The sequence below is a fragment of the Sminthopsis crassicaudata genome, chromosome 6 (assembly GCF_048593235.1).
Source record: "Sminthopsis crassicaudata isolate SCR6 chromosome 6, ASM4859323v1, whole genome shotgun sequence".
NCBI lineage: Eukaryota > Metazoa > Chordata > Mammalia > Dasyuromorphia > Dasyuridae > Sminthopsis > Sminthopsis crassicaudata.
In genome coordinates, this window is record NC_133622.1 from 200,160,411 (window position 1) to 200,185,347 (window position 24,937).

At 32.9% G+C, this 24,937-nt stretch overlaps 1 protein-coding gene across 2 annotated transcripts in view; it reads right to left on the reverse strand.

Annotated features, from left to right (window-relative positions):
- Positions 1-1,143: 1,143 nt before the first annotated feature.
- Positions 1,144-24,937, reverse strand: part of NUCB2 (nucleobindin 2) — a 39,749-nt gene continuing 15,955 nt past the window's right edge. The window contains exons 3-14 of one of the 2 annotated variants that reach the window (XM_074272392.1): positions 24,597-24,704; positions 22,102-22,228; positions 18,392-18,495; positions 17,130-17,315; positions 16,814-16,904; positions 15,495-15,553; positions 15,005-15,097; positions 12,073-12,162; positions 9,556-9,726; positions 9,315-9,396; positions 7,073-7,213; positions 1,144-1,656 (exon numbers count right to left, since the gene is read on the reverse strand). In XM_074272392.1, coding sequence (XP_074128493.1) covers positions 7,080-7,213; positions 9,315-9,396; positions 9,556-9,726; positions 12,073-12,162; positions 15,005-15,097; positions 15,495-15,553; positions 16,814-16,904; positions 17,130-17,315; positions 18,392-18,495; positions 22,102-22,228; positions 24,597-24,704 — 1,245 coding nt within the window. In that variant the 3' untranslated portion in view covers positions 1,144-1,656; positions 7,073-7,079. Of the gene's footprint in view, positions 1,657-5,832; positions 7,214-9,314; positions 9,397-9,555; positions 9,727-12,072; positions 12,163-15,004; positions 15,098-15,494; positions 15,554-16,813; positions 16,905-17,129; positions 17,316-18,391; positions 18,496-22,101; positions 22,229-24,596; positions 24,705-24,937 lie in introns of those variants that run through there. The other variant, XM_074272391.1, reaches the window with a different exon arrangement.

A 24,937-nucleotide genomic window follows, 5' to 3' on the forward strand; every position in this document is an offset into this window, starting at 1 on the left:
ACTTAACATATACTTTTTTTTGTTATTTATTTTAATAGTTTTTATTTACTAGATATATGCATGGGTAATTTTACAACATTGACAATTGCCAAACCTTTTGTTCTAATTTTTCCCCTCCTTCCCCCCCCAGATGGCAGGTTGACCAATACATGTTAAAGTATAAATTAAAGACAATATATGTATACATGTCCAAACAGTTTTAACATATACTTTTAACATATTTAACATGTATGGGACTGCCTGCCATCTAGGGGACGGGGTGAGGGGAAGGAGGAGAAAAATTGGAACAGAAGTTTGTAAAGGTCCTGTCGTTTCTAAGTTATAATCCTTCTCTGGGAAGAGGTTTCTTTTCTCTGTGAATCTTTTCCTCTGTGTGCAGGTTTCTTGGGAAACTTCTGGAGCCTTCCCCTCCAAAAGTGTGGGATTGCTGGACTTACGAATCCACGGAACGTCTTCTCTCAGACTTAATCCAGACTGCTCCTCCAGGGCGCTGTTCCAACTCGTGCCCTCCTCTTTTATCCTAGCAGAGATTGTAGTGAGAACTCAATGGGGCTTGTGAGAAAATACTTCAACCAATGAACTTGCTCCTTTTAAAGGTGTATGTGAGAACTCAGGGGCTTGTAGAAAAATACTTCCTTTAAACATGTAAACTCCTCCCCAGAAGTCCAAAGGTGTAAACTCCCTTCAAAGGCCTGAACCAAAGGTGTGAATTATGAGCCAAAGAATTGCCCAGACAACCTGAGTCCTCACCTAGTAATCCTAACATCAGTTTTTGAAAGGGTCAATGTTGAAAAATTACCCATAAATATTTTGCAAATAAAAAGCTATAATTTTTTTTTAATTTAGCATGTATACACAAGTCTCTTGGAATAGAAGCCTATTTTTTAAAGTTTTTTTTAACACTTAATTAGGATGACTGTAGGATGGACTCCCAGGGGGAAAAAAAAGATCAGCTTTAGCACTGTGAAGGAATAAACTTCATGTATGATAAGTCCAATAGCTACTGTTTTAAGGTTGTTGGTGGTGACATTTTATTCCAGCCAGATCTAACAACTAAAAGTGAGGTTAAAAACTTCCTGTTTTTCTCAAGGTATTCTGGAAAAACTGGTAGGACACACAATAAACACAGTCTGAAAACCAGAAAAACAGAAAGGAACCACAAAGGGGAATGAACTTTATTGCATTGTAAATTAAATCTTTTTAAAATAGCAACAATGAAAACAAAAAAAAAAGTGGAATGGGTTTACCTTGACAATGCATGGGCATGGCTTTATATAAAAAGACTTGTAGTAGTACCTTATCACAATTAAAGAAGAGGGAAATATTTATTTTCATACACCAATAGTGAGAAAATCTGACTTGTTTTCATAAATATTATTTTTAATGGAGTAAAAAACCATCAAGGAATTGAGATAAGAAACATCTTCTCATCAGGGACTTACTATACTGCAGTGCAAGTATTGATCCTATAAATTCGCACCTTTTCCCCATCAGCTTTCCCCAGGAAGTCAGAAATTTTTCTACAGGATGACAAGTCTTCCTTATGACAAAGTGCAGAAATGCAAAAGGCCCAGCAGGAAAGGATTTTGCCTTTTCCCAAGTGCAACTTCACCTCTCAAACACCACAAATGTCAATGAAAACAAAGTTCAGTCAATCTAAGAGAGAAAGAAATCCACAAAAGAAATAGACATATAATTCATCTAGGAAAATCCAAGCCAAAGAAAGGAGTTTCATAAGATTTGATGTTTTTTCCTTTAACATTAAGCGTACAATTAATAAAATTCATGTTTAACAAAAAGAAATCAAAAATACAACAAAATGATTCTTAAGCTATGAAGAATAGCAGATAGTCATAAAAAAATTACAGGATAATAACAAATAATCTACTACTTTAGAAATCTACTATTTAGAAATTCAGTTATTTATTACTCTAACATTAAAAACTGCAGTAGGGGGAGGGGAGAGTTTGAGAATCACAAGAAAATCAAGGAACTACTAATATAATAAAATGGCATGGACAACTAACTCAGATTGATTAAAAGATGATTAAAGTTGAAGACCAACAAAAAAAAAAAACAGAATTTGAACAAGCTGATTTATGAAGGCTGTTTCACAGAAGCATATTTTTTTTCTCTCATTTGTCAAGTACATAGAGAAGCCATTAACTTGTGCTTTGATTTCTTCATCTATAAAAAGATAAAAATAGCACTTATCTTTCCAGTTTATTATGAGATATTTTAAAATCACTTCCAAAATCTTAAATCATCATATGAGTACTATTTTGTCATGATGGTGGTGGTGATTTCCTGATTGCCAATGTCTGGGACCCTTTCCTAAGTGTAACTAAATGGCAAGATATTCATTCTGGGACTGAATATTTAGTGTATATAATTCAGCCTTGACTCTGACTGTATTCTTTTTTTCAAAGAGTTCAGAGTATTTTTCAGATGTTATTTAATAGACTCTTCAGATCCTTACAATTGCCAGCTAAATTAGCAAACATCATTTTCAAGAGAAGTTAAGGACATGAGGCAGAAATCACTTGACCAAGATCACAGACATGAGTTAGACTAGATCCTAATGCTCCATGTTCTCAGGTTCCAGCTACTAAATCAAGCTTCTCTTCAAGGTGAACAGTGATTCAGGGTTGACTTCTGACCTAAGTAAGGAGTCTACATTTACAGATTTCTTTGAAAAATATCTGCTTTTAAATGAAAGTGGGGTAGGGAGAGAAGAGAGAAAAATTAAGGAAGTCTCAAGAAAATCAAAGTGAGATTATGGTTTTGAATCAATGGATTGCTAAATTAGAGACAGGTGAAAGAGAGAAAAATGTCTTACTCTCTCGCCTCTTTTAAAAAAAATTATTCTTTTATTTTTTCCACTTATATATAGTTTTCAATGTTCTTTTTTCTAAGACCTTTAATTTTTTTCTCCCTTCTTCCCTCTCAATCCTTCTCCCCAAGATAACAAGCAATCTAATATAGATTATATATGTGTAATCAGGTAAACATATTTTCGTAACAATCCTTTGTAACATTAGTCCTATTGTAAAAGAAGAAAATGGAAAAGAGAAAAGCCATGAAAGAAAAAAAAAAAGTGAAAATAATATGCTTTGATCTGCATTCAGATTCCATAGTTCTTTCTCTGAATATAGATAGCATTGTGCATCATGGGAGTTGTCTCAGATTATTTTATTGCTGAGAGGAGCTAAGTCTATCATAACTGATCATCACACAATGTATAATGGTCTCCTGGTTCTGCTCACTTCACTTAGCATCAATTCATCTCTTTCCAGGTTTTTCTAAAATCTTCCAATGCATCATTTCTTATAGCACAATAGAATTCCATTACATTCATATATCGCAACTTGTTCAGTCATTCCTCAATTGATGGGCATCCCCTCAATTTCCATTCTTTGCCACCACATAAAGAGGCAGTATAAATATTTTTGTTTATATAGATCTTTTCCCCTTTTTTGTATCTTTGAAATACAGACTTAGTAGCGACATTGCTGGACAAAAGACATAAACAGTTTTATTGCCCTTTGTGCCAAATTCCAAATTGCTCTCCAGAATGGCTGATCAGTTCACAATTCCACTGTCAATGTACTAGTGTCCCAATTTTCTCACATCCCTTCTTATATTTATCATTCTTTTCCTGTATTCTTAAGTCAATCTGATAGGTTTTAACATCATATTTGTATTTCTTTAATCAATAATGACTTAAGAGTTTTTCCTATGATTATAGCTTTAATTTCTTCATCTGAAAACTGTTTGTTCATATCCTTTTACTATTTATCAACTGGTGAATGACTTCTATTCTTAAAAATTTGACTCAAGTCTGCATATTTGAATAAGGCCTTTATCAGAAAAACCTGCTATAAAAACTGTTTCCCATCTTTCTGCTTTCTTTCTAATCTTGATTGCGTGGATTTTGTTTGTGTAAAACTTTTTAAATTTAATGTAATCAAAATTAACCATTTTATATTCCCTAATGTTCTCTATCTCTTGTCATATCTATGCAGAAGGGAAGCAAACAAGTAAACTATGACTAATTTGCTTATTGTATCATCTTTATGTCTAAACCATATACCCATTTTGACCTTATCTTCATATATGGTATCAAGAGGTTGGTCTATTCCTAGTTTCTGCTATATCATTTTTCAGTTTTCCAAACAGTTTTGTTGTTTTGTTTTGTTTTTTTCCAAAATAGTAAGTCCTATCCCAGAAGCTGAAGTCTTTGGGTTTATCAGAAAGATTACTATAATCAGATGGTGTCTTATGTATGTAATCTATCTCATTGATCTACTGCTCTATTTCATAGCCAGCACCAAATAGTTTTGATGATTTCTGCTTTATAATACAGTTTTACATCTGGTATGGCCAGGTCACCTTCTTTTGTATTTTTTTCCTCTAATGCCCTTGATATTCTTGACCTTTTGTTCTTCCAGATGAATTCTTTTATTTTTCTAGATCTAATATATTTTTGGTAGTGTAATTGGTATGGCACTGAATAAGTAAATTATTTAAATTTAAAAATTTAGGTAAGATTGTCATTTTTATTATATTAGCCTACCCATGAGCAAATGAGATTTTTCTAGTTGTTTACATCTGACTTTATATGAACAGCTTTTTAACTGTGTTCATATAGTTCCTTAGTTTACCTTGGTATGGAGACTCCAAAATTTCTTTCCAAAATTTATTCTATATTGTCTACTGTTATTTGAAATGGGATTTCTCTCTCTTGCTTGCGGCTGGGTTTGTTGGTAACATATAGAACTACACATCATTTATGTAGGTTTCTTTTATGTCCTGAAACTTTGCTAAAGTTGTTATTTCAAATACTTTTTAGTTGATTCTCTAGGATTCTTCAAGTATACCATCATATTATTTACAATGATAGAATAGGAAGTGAGAAAACAAAGCTAATTCATTCAAGTTTCTTTTTCTTCTCTTATTGCTAAAATTAAAATTTCTAACATAATATTGAATAATAGTGATGATAAGAAGCATCCTCACTTCACGCCAGATCTTATTGGGGATGGTTCTAGTTATAGATACTACTTATCATTTTAAAGAAAGCTCCATTTATTCCTATGCTCTCTAGCTCTATGCTCCCTGTTTTTTAATAGGAATGGGTGCTGTATTTTCTCAAAAGCTTTTTTTGCATCTATTGAGATAATCATATGATTTCTGTTGATTTTATTAATGTGGTCAATTATGCTGACAGTTTTCCTGCTATTAAACTGTTCCTGTATTCCTTGTATAAATCTCACCTGGTCATAGTGTATTATCCCAGTGATAAATAGCTGTAATCTCTTGGCTGATTTATTATTTAAAATTTTCGTACCAATATTCATAAGGGAAATTAGTGTATATTTGTCTTTCTTTGTTCTGGCTCTTCCTGGTATAGATATTAGCAATATATCTATGTTATAAAGAAATCTGATAGGATTACAACTTCATCTGTATTTCCAAATAGTTTATATAGTATTAAAATTAGTTGTTCTTCAAATGTTTGGTAGAATTCATTTGTAAATCCATCTGGCTCTGGAGGTTCTTTCTTAGGGATTTTATTAATGGTTTGTCCAATTTCTATTTTTAAAATGAGGTTATTTAAAATTTTTATTTCCTCTTTTGATAATGTGGACAATTTATATTTTTTGTAAACATATTCATCCATTTCATTTAGATTTATTGGCATACAGTTGGCAAAATAGCTACTAATGAATTTCCTCATCACTGATGGTGAATTCACCCTTTTCATTTTTGATACTAGTAAACTGTTTTTCTTCTCTCTTATTCTAAATCAAATTAACCACACAAAACCAGTTTTTAAATTTATTCATTGAATAGTTTTCTTACTTTCAATTTTATTAATTTTTGATTTTCAGAATTTCTAATTTGGTCTTTTATTGAGGATTTTCAACTTAATATTTTTCTACCTTTTTACATTGCACATTCAAGTCATCGATCTGCTTTTTCTCTATTTTATCCATGTAAGCACTTAGAGAGATAAAATTTTTCCTTAATACTGCTTTGGATGCATCCCATAAATTTGGTGTTTTGTCTCATTACTGTCACTCTTTTTGATGAAATTATTGATTGTTTCTATGATTTATTGTGTGACCCACTCATCGGAATGAAGAAAATAAATTACTTTTTTCAAAACAAAACAAAAAAAAATCATCCAGTAAAGAGTCAAATTATACTATAAAGAAAGAAAAGAAACAGCAACTATCTACTATTAACATTGAAATTTATAATTTTAAATACAGAAAATTTAAGGAAATATACCATATGAATGCAGAAATGAAAGGAGGTAGGCAAATTTGCACAGCAAACTCCAATGTTATTTCTTGTAATATCTTTTTTCAATAAAAACGATTTAAATAGCATGCAGTTTCTGGGACTCTTAAGAAGAAAGGCGATTACGCAAGAAAAACAATATTGTAAATTGTTGCCCCACAACTGGTACAATGTTACCTTCATTATAACCAAAGTTAAAAATATTTATGCCAAAGTTTTTACATAGTGAGAATCTGAGGGATCTGTAAACATGATCATTACTGTTCTGCATAATTCTTCAAGGCAATTTAAAAAAATCAAAGCTGAAGTTCCAAAGTTTTGTTTTGAGGGATACTTTTTTGGTCTTAGAAACAACAAGCAGGTTGGCAGTGCTTGAAATGGATCCAAGTTCTCGATCATCTTTTGTTGGAGTTATACATATATGCTCTAGGTTAGTTCTGGGATTCTCCTGAGAACAAATTATTATTCACAGCTAACTAGTGTATTTTATTATCTAATGGGATCTTATCCCCCAGACAATAAGATTTGTCTTAAGGGAGTCAAAAAAGGGAACTAGGTTTTCAGTATAACCTTTTCTCCCTTTACATTTTTACAGAGAAAATAAAAATTGCCTTAAAATGTTGCTAGAAACAAAATTACTTTTTTTTTTTGATGCTACAGGTAAGGGCAAGAAATAGGACTTTTAAATTTAATTTCTTACTCCACTTTAGTCTCCCTTTATAAACAAACAAAAATGAACAAGAAAAGTATAAAGTTGAGGCACCAGGTGATTAAGGGTGAATCTGGACATGTTCAGCCATGGCTGCTCCTTCCTGAAGAGGAGAAACGTGCTGTGGTGGCAAAGGCTGAAGGTGGTCACTGCCTAGAGAATGTTTTTCTGATTTCTCCTCTTGTTGCTGCCCAGCTGTAAAACAGAAAGATCAACACGTCATTGCAACAAGTTTTCAGAAAATACAACCTCCAAATCAGTCAAATCAAACATAAATTTGAAGTATACAGTAAATATTACTATCATACTACTATGATGGAGCCCCCAAATTCCTTTCTCAGAAATTAAATCTTTGATACTTCAACATATTTAACATCTATGAGACTGCTTGCCATCTAGGGGAAGGGATGAAGGGAAGAAAGGGAAAAGTTGGAACAAGTATTTGCAAGGGTCAATGCTGAAAAATTACCCATGCATATGTCCTGTCAATAAAAAGCTATTAAAAAAAAGAAAAGAAAAAAAAAAAGAAATTAAACCTAGGTATTCTGTCCTCTCTAGAAAGTCTAGGGGCAACTAGGTGGCGCAGTGGATAGAGCACCAGCCTTGAATTCAGGAGGACCCGAGTTCAAATCTGATCTCAGACACTTAAGACTTCCTAGCTGTGTGACCCTGGGCAAGTCACTTAACCCCAGCCTCAGGGGGGAAAAAAGAAAGAAAGAAAGTCTAGATACTGCTCTAGACTGCTCTATATTGGTTCAATCTCTACTGATTCAATCCAAAAGTGGATTCCTTTGCTAGAACTTCATCCAGGTCATTCTTACTTCCTCAATTACTATCCTCACTCACCACTCACAATAGATTAGTCAATAAACTGTGCCAAGAATTGTGCAAAATGCTAGGAATTAAAAAAAAAAAAAAGGAAAAGGTAAATGACAATCTCTGCCCTTCTGACATCCAATTCTTACAACTATATTTACTTTTATCCTCCCTACTCTCCCATTCCTTCCACTATATAAGCTCTCTAATCTCTTTCTGAATCAGGCCTTGGTATCTCAGGGCAGTAATAACCTAACTGATAGCCAGGTATCTGCAGGAAATGCTGTGCTGGTGCAGGGGAAAGATCTATTCCTTAACATATGTACATTCTCCCTCTTAAGTCACCCCACAATTCCAGTAGGTCCTCCATGGCCCACCCGTACAATGGAATTTCAGGAAACTGGCAACCCGCCTAATTCACTTAAGCAGAGGAAACTGCATGGGACAGACAAATGCAATCTCATTGTTTTCTTCTCAAATCTGTACCTTCACCACCCCTTCCTTATTACTATGAAGGCCATCAGGTTCACAACCTTGTTGCCACTTTTGGACCCTCAACCTTATTCACTCCCCTTATCTAATCAGTTGCCAAAGATGATCATTTCTACTGTGTGTGTGTGTGTGAGAGAGAGAGAGAGAGAGAGTCAGAGAGACAGAGAGACAGAGAGAGAGACAGAGAGAGAGAGAGAGTCAGAGAGAGAGACCAGAGAGACAGACAGACAGAGACAGACAGAGAGAGACAGAGAGAGACAGAGAGAGACAGAGAGACAGAGAGAGACAGAGAGAGACAGAGAGAGAGAGAGAGAGAGAGAGAGAGAGAGAGAGAGAGAGAGAGAGAGAGAGAGAACGCTTTTAAGGAAGTAAAAATAGGAAAAATTAATAAACAGAAATTGAAATGCTTACATCCTCCTTCACCTCCTCTCTAAATCCTTATATTCGTTCAAAGCTCATTTGAGATTGCACCTTCTCAGTGAAGACTTTTCTTATCTCCACTGTTATTGATACTTCCTCCTCCTCTCAAATTTTATTTTGGTCTTAGTACATTCTTCCCTTCTTCCTTCCCCCAATAGAACACAAGCTCCAGGATATGAGGAACTGCCTCATTTTTAGCTTACTAACCATACCTCCTTGCACACAATAGTATGTCTAATTGGACAGGACTGAAGATTTTTAGTTAAGCATGTCAATGCAAATTACATTGCCATTCAAAGAAAATCTGTAAAATGTATTTTGGTGAATAAAGTTTCTTTTACATTTTTGTAACTGAGTAGAAAAAAAGCATACACCTTATTCTTTGAAATTACATTTCAATTAAAACAAAAGATTTGGCAATTGTCAATGCTGTAAAATTACCCATGCATATATCTGGTAAATAAAAACTATTAAAAAAAAAATTACATTTCAATGATCAATGTTTCATTTAGTACTATTAGTAGCTTGTTGTTTTTCTTCAAGGCAAAAAAAACCCCCAGCAACTTACGTGGCTGATATTTTAATTCTCCACCTGGCCCTGCTGGAGGTATTCCTTGTTGTAATCTCTTTTGTTCCATCTGCTGTACCACCTGGCAAATGAAAAAAGTGAAAGCTAAATGCTGAGTAAGCTGAGAGAGATTCTAATTGGGGAGACATTCAACTCCTGTCTCATCTGGATGATTAGTTTAATCAAAAGTTTTACAGTGAGCGGCTGAATAGCAGGTAGGGGATGGATCTCCAGGGCTGACCTGCTGGAATTCCTGTTTCTGGGCCTGGAGCTGGTTGTGCTGAAGCTGAAGTTCTTCTTTTTGCTTCTGGAGATCTTCTGCCTTCTGCTTGAGCTTGTGCTCTTGTTCGAAGATATGGCTTTCAAATTCTTTCAGCTCTTCTTCTGTGAAAAGCTGCTGCTGATCCAATGTCTATTAAGGGGAAAAAAAAAAAAATCAGGACAAGGAAAGGCCTGAGTTTTCTTGTGGAAAGGGCAAAAACATTAAAGCAAAGAACCAGAAGGGAGGAGCACTATGCTTCTCATGTATCAACTTCTATCACAGAAGGAAGCCTTCAAGCAAGTCAGTCACAAGACTGTAGCTGCAGAGTGCTTCCTGTTCCAAATGTAGCAAAAGTAGTAGTTAACTACTTTTTCTTGACTATTACTTGTTACAAGGAGAGCTTCCTTTTGTGCTGGGAGAAGGAAGAAAGAACAGAAGGAAGGAAAAAAGGGTAGGGAAGGAGAAATAATGGAGGGAAAGAAGAGAAGGAAAATGAAGGGGGAAGGAAAGAGTCTTAATAAAATATTAAGAAATTCTTAATAGGGAAAGAATTTCAGAAGGGACATAGATAAGCAGAGTAGGTTTATTATTGCATATTGTTAATACGAACTTTTAAAAACTATATAACCAAAGGTCATGGTTTTAGATACAATGTTATTTTCTGTTCTTTATATATTGAAATATGTTAAATTCATTTTTAATATGTATGGGAATGCCTGCCATCTAGGGGATGGGGTGTAGGGAAAGAGGGGAAAATTCGGAACAGAAGGGAGTACAAGGGATAATGCTGTAAAAAAAATTTACCTATGCATATGCACTGTCAAAAAAATATTATAATTATAAAATTAATAATAAAAAATAAGAAGAAAAAAAGAAATATTTGTTAAATAATGACAGAAAAAATTTTAAAGATAATAATAATTTAAGGTCACTTCTAGATTTTAAAACTTTATGATTTGATCATTCTAATTGGTTTTTGAGAAGTAATGACAGTGGATTGAGAATCAGCTTTGGAGTAAAGGAAGCTTTAGTTTCAGTCTTACCACAAACACCTACATACCAGCTCTATGAGCTCAGCCAAATCATTGAACTGCTCAGTGGCCTGAAGGACTCCAAGACCAACAATTCCAGGTGAGTTGATAAAGTATACTAGGAAATCAATAGGGAGTTTCCAAACTAGGAAATCCTACTAATGAAATCACAGGTCCTGCCCGTGAATAATAGCAACTCTTCTCATGACATCCTGAAGCTCACTAGAGGGCACTAGAAGACGATATTATTTCTCTGTGATCTTCCCTCACACTTTTTTCCTTATGTTTCAAATAACAGATAAAAGCCTCTAAGGTTAAACAATCAACCTCTTAAATACTATCCAAAATTTCCAAATTGAGAAAGACATACTTTTATGCGAGATTAGAGGCAGCTAATTGTTATAGTAGAGCACCAGACATGGAGCTAGGAGCCTGAGTTTAGCCACTGACAAGCTATGTGATCCTGGGCAGCTCTGTTTATCTCAGCATGCTCATCTTTAAAATGGAAATAATAGTACCTATCTCCCAGGATTGATATGAGAATAAAATAACATTTGTAAAGAGTTTTGTGAGCCTTAAAGGACTACCTCAATGCAAGTTATTGTGGCTGTTATGTTTAGAAAATGGCATTCTGTTTATGTCGGTATAGTCCAGCATCTTTAAATTTATGTATGCTGATGGAGGGAATAATACTTCCCATGGAGTACATAATGTATGTGTAGGAATTCTTCCAGTTCGCCAAAAAATTGGTCTTCTATAAAACAATCATTAAGTATCTAAATACAATACCCAAAGACAATAAGGAACAGTAGATGTCTTAAAGTGAAGAAAACATCTTATAAGTCCATTTAAAACAGATGTCACCTTCTGTTTGCATGAAATCTACTCAGGGTCATAGTATCATTAGAATCAGAGCCAGAAAGAACTTTAGAATCAAGTCATTCTAGCTCATAGAGAACTCTCTTCCTCACCAAAACCAAAAAGCTTGAACTTATAGGCGCTTGCAACCTCCTTTTCAGAAAATGCAACATCGAAATCAGTCAAATCAAACAAATTTGAAGTGCACAGTAAATACTACTATATACAAAGCGAATGGAAAAACCAGTTCTTGCTTGCTAGGAATTTCCATCCTAATGGATAATATACAGCAGATATAGTGGATGTATGTGTGTGTGAACATGGAGACTTTATTGTCTTGGTTTCCTTTTCACTTTTGGGAGTAAGTTCACCTAAATTGCATGTATAAGAATTGTGTCATTTTACAAAGCTCAAAAGCAAAATCTTCCCCTTAGATCATTGCTCCAAAACATTCTTCCCCTCAAAAGCCTGGTTTCTGGTACCATTGCAGGGAAATGTTGCATTGGTTTTATCTCTATGAAATGTGCTTTGGAATAATTTTGGATGGGTGACATCTCCCATAAGAAAATTTTACAAATCTAAAAAACAAACAAACAAATATTATTACCTCCCAGCTATCTGGCTCCAAGAATTCTTTTTTCTCAGTAGCTTTTAGAAATTCTTCCAAAGTCACTAACCGGTCCCTGTTAACATCAACCTAATTAAAAGAAAACAAATGTAATATTAACTTTTCCTTCCACCACTTAGACAACAGAAACTCTCTTCTGTTAAGAAGTACTGAATACAATAGTATGATCTCAGGATAAGATAGGTACAAATTGAGAAAAATTCATCTCTTCTATATCAGCAGTAGAACATTTTTTACTCCTTCACAATGGAGCTTAGAATGCTATTGAATATATTTGAGCTCAAAGGTTTCTTTAAAAGCCCTAAGCAAAACCAAATTTAAAGTTGAGTACTTCTCCTTGTCTTTATACTTTTCTTTTACAGTCCTCATTGCAAAATAATTCCAAATTCCTATACCCTTTTACATATCTGTATTAAGGTGATGTATATGACTCTACAGTCACTACTATTTGGCACCTAAAGTTTAATCTGTATTTAACTGAGTACAGTGATGACTGTTAATGTTCTGTATATAATTATGGATATATATGGCATCTCTACCCCCAAAGAATATAGATTCGCTTCATTTTTTGTGTTTCTAGCACCTAGAAGGCCAGTGTCTGGCACATGGAAGGTACTTAATCAATGCTTGCTGTTTGAATTTACAACAAAGAAATACTATGAAAAGTAGTTTCATGAGTTGCTTGAAAGCATTTCTATTGCTTACCTCAAATCTGTGACTACAAAAGGCTCTCAGAATGAGAAAATTTTCAGTGGAATAGTAGAATGAGACACCCTAGACCCCATGAAGGTAGGAGTATTTCCCCTTCTTGAGTTCTCACAATGATGTACACATATGCAAATGCCCAAGCTTGAAATCCAGATTATATCTATAAGGTATTATCCCCATTTTAGCTAGTATTATTCCCATTTTACTGATGAGGGAACTGAGGCTGGAAACTCACTTTTCAGAGTCTCAGTAATCTTACCTATAAAATGGATATATTTTGTACTACCTGAAATTATTTCCTTCCTTCATGGTTCAACTCAACTGTCATCTATCTGCTCCGTGAAACCTTCCCTATGCATTGTCTCTTTCCCCTCACATAGGCTTCTCATAATCTCTCCTCATGATCTCATGATGACTCACTCCACTATATATAAGAAGTTACTAAAGGATAAGTCATTTTAATCTATTAACTATAAGCTCCTTGAGGGCAAGCAGGTATCATAACTTGATTTGTATCCTCCGTATCAAGCACTTATTCTGATACTTTAGTGGTTTAATGGAAAAGAATGAAAAAAAAAAATGCCTCAGAAGACCTGCATTCTCATCCTAGTTCTGTTATTTATTAATGGTAGATGGAGGAAAAATAATTTCAGCTCTATGAAGTCTCAGTTTCCTCCTCTGTAAAGCAAGAGGTTAAGTCTCAATAATCTGAACCCTTCTGGCTTTAAATTCTATGGGGTATCAGTGATTTCATCAAAGTGAACATTCTTTTCACTCTCACAGATGGCAACACCTCCATACCTCAGGTAAACTATTAAAATAAGTTGCAATACTATAAAAATTCATCTTATAGTCTCTGATGACAAGTGCCTCTCTCTATATTATCTGACTGGCCTCCAATAAAACTGGCCACTTTGACCTACCCTGAGCCTTTACAAACTGCTAAAAGCTTCCAGTGGTTGTATTCTTTTGACATCTTACTGGAACAAGATTTTTTTCATAAATATTTCTTCATGAATAAATAAATAAATAATGGAACACTACAGCAGGATTTCAGTGGAAGCTTTACAGATAGTGGGAATTTAACAAGCATATTGATTTGTATTATTAACAAAATAAAATTTAAATGAAATAACTGAGACTTAATGACAACATTCTTCTTTCCAAGGTAATTATCAAATCATTAATGCCTACTCTTTTAGTTTAAGCCTGGGCATTCAACCAGTTCTGAATTGACCATCTGAAATACCATCTAATCTCAAACTCTCATATCTACAGCATTTCCTGATCAACCACTCTAATAAGCCTATCAAAAAGGAAAGTTAATATGCCTTGACTTTTTCTTGATAAGTCAGAGCCATTAGTGATCACTGCTTTTTTTCCCCTCAATGTTCACTATGTGTTTAATGATATATTCTAGGAAAAAAAAGGAAAGCACCGGGGTCTTTAGCATGCCATCTCTACTCTATTCCCATTTTGAAAAACTAAGATGTTTGTTCATGAAATGTTGAAAAGGCCCCAGTAAAGCTTAAAAAAAAAGTATCTACCATAATTTTCTTTTTTTAAATCTTATTTAATATGGAAATATGTATATAAGAATTGTACGTGTTTAACAAATATTGGATTGCTTGCTGTCTAGGGGATGGGGTGGGGGAAGGGAGGGAAAAAATCTTGGAAGACAAGTTTTGTAAGGGTAAATGTTGGAAACTATCTTGACATGTATTTTGAAGATCAAAAGCTATCATTAAAAATTTTAAAAAGAAAAAAATTTTAATATTTTCCCAATTCTGTATAAAAATAATTTTAATATCATTTCCCCCATATTTGAGTTCCAAATTCTCTCTTCCTCACTGCCCCATTAAGAATAGCAATTTGACATAGATTATATATGTGTAGTCATATAACATTTTTTTTTAAAGAGACAGCATTTTTATTATCCTTAGCTTGTTTCAGCAATTCCACTACATTCTGAGCATTTCTGACACAATTCTTATTGGACCATGCATTGCTTTTGGGCTCATGCAGGGCTAGATTTATAGAAAACCAAAAGTTCTAGATTGAAGTTTGTTTCTTATCCATTTATTATGTCACATCATGGTAGAATTTGTTCCAAATAACAAGAACTTAGAAATTTGTTTCCAGTAAGATATTTTCATTCAATATTCACAACCATAACAATACAGAGCAAACTTTTAAAGCATACCTCATTCATGACATGTTCCCTCATCCTAAGCCTTTCTTCTTCCATTTCTACCATGTCATCCTCTTCATTTTTAGGGTCATACACTTTTTCTAACTAAAAAGGGTTGAAAAAAATCAGTATGAAAGTAGATGCAAATTGAAGTGAGCAAAACAAAGAGAACAATATAAATAATAATTATAATGAAGTAAATGAAAGGACCTCTAAAAGTAAATTTATTGAAAGGGGGGAAAAAATGAAGGTACTGAGAGAAAACAAAACATACCTCTCTCATGGCAAAGAGGTGGAAAATTACCAGAAGAGAATATAGCACTGAATGTTTTTTCTTCATTGCTTTTCTTTGTCATAGGGGAGAGTTAGGAAATGACTATTGTAAAGACAAAAGGTATCAATAAAACATAATTTTTTTAAAAAGAGAAGGCCCACAAAAAAGAGAAGAGTAGGAGGAAAAAGAGAAACAAGAAATAATAAACTCAATAGGGTGCATTTTTACCTCTTTGGTAAACAGGGCTTCTAATTCTTGCTCATCCAAAAAACCATCACTGTTGACATCTAAAATTTAAAAGTAACAAAGCCAAAATTGTTTTTAATAAACTAGAAAATAAATCATTAAAAAGAGAGTAATTTTGTAGTAGTTTTGAAAAGATAGGTTCTGACATTCAACCTAAATTAGAAAATTTCTCATTTTCAACAGCACCAAATCTTTTTTTTTCACAAAGAATGAGATCTCCAGATAAGTCTGAGTCAGACACTACTGTGTCTACTTATACAAAATGAATTCTGAATAATTCATCTTTCAAATAATTTTTTTAAAAACTGAGCACCCATACAGCTTTCTCTAAGTTCTGGTAGTAGAAATATTATTTAATGTTCATTATTTTTAAAATAATTATAACCAGGTAAACTCAAAGAATTATTCTAAATTTATAGAGCAGGAAACAGCTTGAATTAAATCACATAATTATTTAATATATGTTACTGACTTCCAATATGCTGAAGTAATCAAAATTCAGCAATAAAGACTGCATTTTACTATATAGAGAAAACCATAAAAATTTCAAGTGATAGTAAGATTCAGTAAAAGGCTCTGGATGAAATATATGTAGAGCAGTAGTGATGTCAAATTCAAATACAAATGGAGCCACTAATTGGCCTCATATTGACTTAGTTTTAAACTATAATGCTATCTTTCATTGCATTTTTATTTTATCAAATATTTCATAATCATATTTTAACTTGGTTTATGTTTGATAGATACCTCTGATGTAGAATAATTTAGTTTTCAACTTTTGCAAAAAGAATATCCAAAGAAGGTAGTAGAACCAAGAAAATATTGTACATAGAACAAGATTATGTGATGATCAGCTGTGATGAACTTGGCTTTCAACAATGAGGTGATTCAAGACAATTCCAATAGACTTGTAATGAAAAGAGACATTTGCATCCAGAGAGTGCTCTATGGGGACTGAATGTGGACCAAAGGACAGCATTTTTGGGGGGAAAGGGGGGATGGGGGTAGTGTTGTTTTTGTTTGTTTGCTTGGGTTTTTTTTCCTTTCTCCTTTTTTTTCCCTTTTGATCTGATTTTTCTTGTGTAGCATGACGAATAAAGAAATATGTTTAGAAGAATTGCATATGTTTAATCTATATCGGATTGCTTGCTCTCTAGGGGAGGAGAGAAAGAGAAGGGAGAAAAATTTGAAAAACAAGGTTTTGCAAAGGTGAATGTTGAAAAGTATTTCTGCATATAGTTGGGAAAAAAGCTATTATTTTTAAAACTGATACACAGATATAATAGATATTAATTTTTTACCATGTAATTTGAAAAATGTCTTCGGGTCAAAGTCTCTAGGATCCAATCCATCTGCCTCCTCCCATACCTCTTTTAGTTGGTCTTTGCTCCCCTACAAAATTGATTTTTTAAAAAATTCATGAGTTTATCTAAACTATTTTAGAATTAATCTTAACTATGTTGGTGTTGTAAGAGATTCACAATAGTAAAAATCACTTAAATATTGATAATATTAATTAACAAGTAATTCTTATTTCTTGACATCAAATCTTGGCTATTTTATAAGAAAGATCAAAGATTTTCACTTAGCTAACGTTCATAAAGCAACAATATTTACTGGGTGGTTAATTTTTGGATGATTTCCATGTTTCTTTTTCATTTCCTCAAACTTAGATTCTTCTTCATGCCTTTTTTCTTCATTCAATGTTTTCAAATATTCTCTCCTTTCGTGCTCCTTCATCATTTCATATTTTTTAAATTCTTCATGGCGAGTCCTATCATAGTTTTCTAAATCATTTGTAGCCTAGAAAATAAGATATTTTAAAACTCAAAGATTACTGTTTAGAAATACAGTTAGAATTCTTGATTAAAATTTATCCTCAAATAATTTTACCGAAAAGTAAGATAAATAGTAACACTAAATAATACTAAAATAGTAAAATAATGTTAAATTCACCATGTTTTATCATCTAATTCTATAATTTTATTTTTAGATATTACCAGGCATCATTTGAAGCAATTAAAAAAAGTTCAACTACAGGCAAAATACATGTAAATAAATCCTATCCAAGATGCTTAGGATAGATGATCAAGATAAAAAGGTCAGGCTAAAACATGATTCCTACCACCATGATAGCTAGTTTTTATAAAGTAATTGGAATTTACAAAATGCTTTCTAATTTGCTATTTTATTTGATGACTCAATTTCATTATTATTCAGTCTAAAGTTTTTTTCTTGGTCTGGATCTGCAATTTTTGCTTAATTTAAATACGGTAAGATTGCACCTTCACCTTTTTTTGAGAAAGCACTACATATTTTCTTCTAAGTACTAAACATTGTCACTTTGATCAACAACCAAAAATTAGTTACTGTAGAGTTTAGGCAACGCCACTGAAAGTAACACTGGGAGGGGCAGCTAGGTGGCACAGTGGATAGAGCACCAGTCCTCAAGACAGGAGGAACTGGGTTCAAATTTGACCTCAGACATTTAACACTTCCTAGCTGTGTGACCCTGGGCAAGTCACTTAACCCCAATTGCCTCAGCAAAAAGCAAAAAAAAAAAAAAAAAAAAAGTGAAAAGTAACACTAGGATATAAAATTAGGATAAAGTTATAAAAAAACTGAGCAGAGTCATACAAAGGAATCAAATCCAGGAACCAACAGATTAGAATACCTACTTTGATAACTCCATACAAAAGAAATTATGTGTTTATGAAACATTAAATTTCATTACTGTGTAAGATATCATAGAGATTACCAAAAAAAAAAAAAAAAAAAAAAAAAAAAAAACCTGAGTCTGCCTCTCTGAGATCCCCAACAAATAACAAAATCTCAGTACAATGAGATAGACAAGATTTCTTTCAGGACAACATACTTACAGCTTTGATTAGCATATCTAAATCTCTTGGTTCAAACTTGTCAGGATTCTGATGATTTAGGTGCTCAAACTGTTTCAAAAGGGCTTGATGATCTATGCCTGTATCTGAAAGAAAAGAAAATGTTTTTTGCTCTCCAGAATGGTTAGATCAGTTCACAACTCCAGGAACAATGTTTTAGTGTCCCAGTTTTCCCATATCCCTTCCAACATTTATCATTATCTTTTCTTGTCATCTTAGCCAATCTGTGTAAAACAACCTCAGAGTTGTTTTAATTTGCATTTCTCTATTCAATTTAGAGCACTTTTTCATGACTAGAATTGCCTTTAATTTCTTCTGAAAACTGTTCATATCCTTTGATCATTTATCAACTGGGGAATGGCTTGTATTCTTATAAATTTGAGTCAGTTCTGTATATATTTTTTAAATGAGGTTAAAGTGATCTTCTGAAAGTACTGATCTGACTGTGTTATGCAGTAAACTCCAGTAACTCCCTATTGCCCAAAAGTCATATATAAAATCTCTTGTCCAGGGGCATTTTCTTTGGCTAGGGGCATTTTCTTTGGCTGTGTGTCATACCTGAAGTGCTCTCTCTTAACTCTACTTACTTATTTCCCCTGGTATTCCAGCTAAAATTCTATCATCCACAGGAAGCTTCTCCTAACGTCTCTTAATTCCAATGTCTTCCCTTGGTTAATTACTTCCTATTTATCTTGTATATCATTTGCATAAAAAGGGAAAAGAATCTAAATATGAAAAAATGTCTGTAGCAGCCCTTTTTGTAGTGGTAAGAAACTGGAAATTGCGTGGATGCCCATCAATTGGAGAATGGCTGAATAAGTTATAGTATATGAATGTTATGGAATATTATTGTTCTATAAGAAATGATCAGCAGACTGATTTCAGAAAAGCCTGGAAAGACTCACATGAAGTGATGCTAAGGGAAGTAAGTAGATTATGTGATGATCAACTGTGATGGACTTGGTTCTTTTCAACAATGATTCAGGCAAATAGATTTGTGATGGAAAGAGCCATCTGCACCCAGAGAGAGGACTGTGGGGACTGAGTGTGGATCACAACATAATATTTTCACTTTTGTTATTGTTGTTTGCTTGCTTGTTTTTTCTTTCTCATTTTTTTCCTTTTGATCTGATTTTTCTTATGCTGCATGAAAAATGTGGAAATATGTTTAGAAGAATTGTATATGTTTAACCTATACTTGCTGTCTAAGGGAAAGGGAAATAGAGGGGGAAAAACTTGGAACACAAGGTTTTTCAAGGGTGAAATCTTTGCGTGTATTTTGAAAAATAAAAAGCTATTATTAGCAAGAAGAAAAATTCAATTTAGGGACTGAATGGAGTGAGAGACTAGGGCAAGCAGGCTATAGGATGATGAAGACTGGCACCAAGGTATGCCAGTGATATCAGAGAACAGAAGGAAGAATATACAAGAGATGCTATAAGGGTGAAATCTAAAGGTCTTGGTAACATACTGTGCCTGAGGGACTGGTAAGATGGTAATGCCCTTTACAATAGGCAAGTTAAAAGTGGGTGAGGGGCTTAGGGAGAAAAATAATGAGTTCAGTTTTAGACATGGTTAGTCTAAGATAATGCCTGAGTCTAAAGTGGAAAGTGTTCCTTTAAAAGAAATTTGATTATCAGAATAGCTTGTTCAAAACATAAAAAGCTGAATAATCTTCAGGTCCCAGGTCAAACCAGATATGCTAGTCTATGTATTCTTAATCTTTATTCATCAAATAATATTGCCAAAGCATTTCAAACACTTTTCCTCATAAGATCATTAGATATATTTTCACTAATACTTTTATTCTTTAAGTTTTATTTAAATAAAATTTATTTTAATTAAAATTCTAGCTATAATAAATATGTATATAATATAGAGGTTTTATGTAAATTTTATTCTTGTACACTATTATAATTTTCTGATGGATAAATTCCCTTTCTTACCAACCTCTCCCTTCATTATGGCAATGAAAACCACTAGTCAAATTAACTCCACAAAACTTCACTGGATAACATATTGTGTCTATAGCCTTCTGCATTACAAAAAAGGCTGCTACAAACGTTCTTGCATATGTGGGTCCTTTTCCCTGATGATCTCTTTGGGATGCAGACCTAGTAGAGACACTGTTGACCACCTGTATCATTGGTTTCAATCTTTTGTTCAGGACCATGATTGGTCCCTGTTAACATTAGAGTTCACTTGCATTTTTAGGGTTGTTTTCTTTCACATTATAATAATAATTGAATACTGTTGTACTGGTTATATTTTCACTTACGTTCTTTCACTTCAGTTGTTAATACAGTATCTTTACTTTCCATTCAAACATCAGAATTCCTTTTCTATTTAATAATAGCCTAATTTGACTTTTTTCCCCAAGAACTAACTATATAATTTAGTGTCTAGAATGATAGATGAGAACATTGCAGGAATGCTTCAGTACTAAAAATATATGATGTACAAACAACAGGAAGGTTTATAAGCTATGATATATTAAATTTTAAAATTTAGAGTTAAAACTTGATAATATGGCATTGAAAAATTAAATATTTCTTGATATATTCTAAACAAGTCATATGATGCACTATATTACACAGTAGATATAATAAAGGTTGCTAGCTAAAACAAATTTCTACTCAAGTTCTAACTGGACACTTTATCATAATGAAGAAGGAACCTGAGGTTCTTCAAGTTATTACAGATCTTATCAAGACAGAGAGACTTCAAGTATGTAACCAGGGACAGAATGTGTGCTTCTGTGATCCAAGGTCAAACTGAAAAAATCATCACCAGAGTAGACAGCCACCAGGAGGAAGAACCAGAGCAACTCTTGACTAGTATAAACAAAAGCCAACAGGAGATGCAGTCTGCATCTGTCCTGGAACACGTATATCAAGACAGTCATGAATCTTTTGAAGGAAGATTAAAGGATATATAGAGAGACAATTATTTGGAAATCTAGTCTAAATTTTTGTACTGATCCAATTTGACCCTTTAACTTTCAGGTTATTTCCTTACCATCATGAGTATACAATTAAAACTTAAAGATTTGTTTTAGCTCATAACCTTTAATTATTTTTATCTCCTATGTAACATGATGCATCATATGACCTATTTAGAATATTAATGTATTTAGCTGAAAGTAATTTTAAAAATCCTAGGCTAGGGTTAAATTCAAAATTTTAATTTTATTTAAGTTAAATAAAAATAGAAAGTTTTGGAGGGTAAAATATAAAGCAGTAGTTCTCTTACTTTTAATAGAATAATCAAAAATAAGACTCCTTTAAGTAATTCTTGGCCCATGAAAAAGGATTTCTAAATATTTAAATAACAAAATGAGACTCCAATCAACAACACAAGAGTTCATTTCAATTATTAATTTAGCTTAAACATTAAAAAAAATAATCTAGTGAAAAATTAATTTTTCACAGCTGAAATTATTCCTAATTCTCCAATACTAGGACACATTGTGACAGTGTAAAACATCAGTAACTAAATTGGATAAGACAATTTTAAAGATTCTTTCATCATGAGATTTCTCTTATTTTGTGAACCAAACTAATGCTTACACTAATAATAATACTAAGTATTCCAAGAGATATAGCTATAATAAATAAATTATGAATGAACATTTTATCAATCAAATGATAATTTTTCTTGACCTTTTGACCATTCTTAACCAAGGTGCTTACCTTGAATGGAATCCAATTTAGCTTTAATTAGCATTCTTAATCTTGCCACTTCCTGTCTCTTTAGTTCATCAAGTCTGGTCCTGACATGGTGACTTACTAAATCAAGCTCTTTGCTTAGTTTCCCACTCTGTTAACAAAATATATAAAAACTAAAGACATTACAGTTCAAGTAACAAGATAAAAGTCAGATCGTTTTATCAAGCTATTCATATAAGTAATTCTTACAAAATACATCCTTAACAATGATAATACCTGGAAAGAATTATGTTCAGATTATATTAATTTAGTTTTTAAAAATTCAGATTACAAATAGGCAAAAATTAAGCTAGAAAAGAGATAGGATATGTCTTGAAGTTTTGTTTGAAGTAAACAACTTCAAACTTTAAACATTTTTATTTTGGGGTTTTTTTTTGAGTCTTTTTAATTTCTTAAACATATAAGATATGTGCTCTATAACCTTTTAGATAATCATGTTTTCTCTCTTGTCCATGCTCCCATAGTCACAATTTTCAACTCCAGTATGATAACACTATTATTATTAAGTGTGAAAAAAAATTTAACAGCTAGCTAGCATCCAGCAGCCAATGCAAGTTCTCAATGACATATTTATATACAGTAGCTAAACAAAGGCAGGGGGGTGGAGTCCAAACTCTGGTGATCTGGAATCTCTAGGCAGGAATCATAAATCTGGTTCTGACAGGTTGGGGGATAGGACCATAAATTCTAACAAACTGGGAGTTAAGAAAGTGTCTGACTAGAGACAGAATGTCTAGTTTCCCCTTTTTTGAGTTTATACATTGACAATTTATAAACTCTGAGTTATATCAGTCTTAATGAACCAGAGGGGGGATTTGCAAGTAAGGGGATTGAAATAGAACCAATTAGGGAAACTGAGGCAGAATAATTAGAGAAACTGAGTCAGGACAATAAAAGAGAACTGTGGCACAACACAATGGATCTCAAAAATTTTGTTATCAAAAAAATTTATTACATGAAATTAAAAGTTTTCTAATGTTTTTCTCTAATATTTAATTCTATTTTAACTTTTGTCAGGGGAAAAAAATTAATGTTAATAAAATTCTTCAAGGATCAACCAAATATTATGGGGAGTAGAAAAGAAAATTGGAAGACATATGCTTTGTAGAAACAATTTAGGATTTTGATACAAGATAAGAGGTTTCCCAAAACAGATAAATTTAAAGTTAAGCCTTTAAAAAAAAGATAGATGTCATTGAATTTTTGGTGAGAAAATAAATTCCTTATGAAGTATACAGTGTGTGGAAAGACATTTGAACAAAAAGTTATTCCACATAAGTGAGAGACTGGTTTAGCTCAAAGGTGAGAAATCATCTGGAACAAAAGTTGAAGTCCCAAACTGGTTCAGTTATCGGTGGGCTAAAGACTAGGCTGAATTTAGACTTGATAACAACAATTATACTAGTATGGGAAAGCCAATTTTGTCTAAAGCTTAACTATAAATAAATTGCTTCATTTACACTTCCAGAAGGAGTACAGGTTTTAAAAAAAAAAAAAAAGTATAATGCTTTAGATATGCTGTAAAAACTTCATTTAGTAATAGGATCTGAAGCATCCAAAGGGGAAAAAAAATTCATTTAGCCATATCTGGGATTCTCAGATTATATTTCTGGAAGACAAAAACTCCACCTTGTACTTCTTAACAATTCCCCATAACATCTAGGACATAGCCACACTAACAGCAGTGTTCAATACTTACTGAATATCATTACATAAAAGTATTATTTTCTAGAATTGTATAACCAAAGATAATTAAACCAATTTAAAATTTAAAGTCTATAGTATAGATTTCCTGCCCTAATAAGAAGTAAATTATCAATCCAATATGTAGTAACAGTTTTTTCAAAGCATTTTTATATTTCCTGTTACTGTTTCAGGTTCTAGGTTCTAGTTCTCACCCTCCCAATTTTTTCTATCATGTCATAGTAGATTTTTCACCACTGTGAACCCAGCCTCTTAAACCAGAAGTAGATTCTACCCCTGCAGTCCTTTCCTTTGATTGGCTGGTTCCTCCCAATGCCTCCATTTTAGCAAAGTGCTCAGATCAACCATGTGTTCATTTCTCTTTGGAGCTCCTTTCATATGCTTCTCCCCCACTCCCAGCTCCTGAGCTCTCTTTTATGGATGTCTTCCATTAGATTGTAGGTTACTTAAAGTCAGACTTTTATTCTGCTTGTATTTATATCTGCTTTGTATTTGTATGTCTGGCACTTAGCAAAGTGCTTGGCTCAGAGTAAGTGCTTAATAAATGCTAGTTAACTTTATAATCATAGAGTTTCAAAAACTGGGATCTCATAAAATAGATTCTTCCTCCAAATTAAATAGATTTGGTTAAGAACTTTCTAAAAGTTGGCAAACTTTACATGTACATAACTTGTCAATCATTTGTGATGATTTATTTAACAGAAAAACAAGTTGATATTAAAAATAAATTCAAGTGTATAGATATTTATACTTACCTTGATTTCTTCTATGTCTGCATTCTGGAGCTTTTCTCTGAAATGTTTGTCGGTTTCCAACACATCAATCACTTGCCTGAGATACTCATCATAATACAGTCCAGTATCCTTCAAATAAACAATATTGATTCAAAACTTTTCCCATCAAGTATCAAAATTTTAAAATGCCAATTTATGATGGTATTGTGATCTTCCTCATTTTCTTTTACTTTTACAATTCAATAAATGCCATGGCAACGCAGAAAAAAAATAAATAAAATACTCTTCTCTCTAAAGAGCTTCATCATACTTAGTTTTTAAAATTATTAAAGTTGTATTACAGGCACCAATTATAAAGCAAA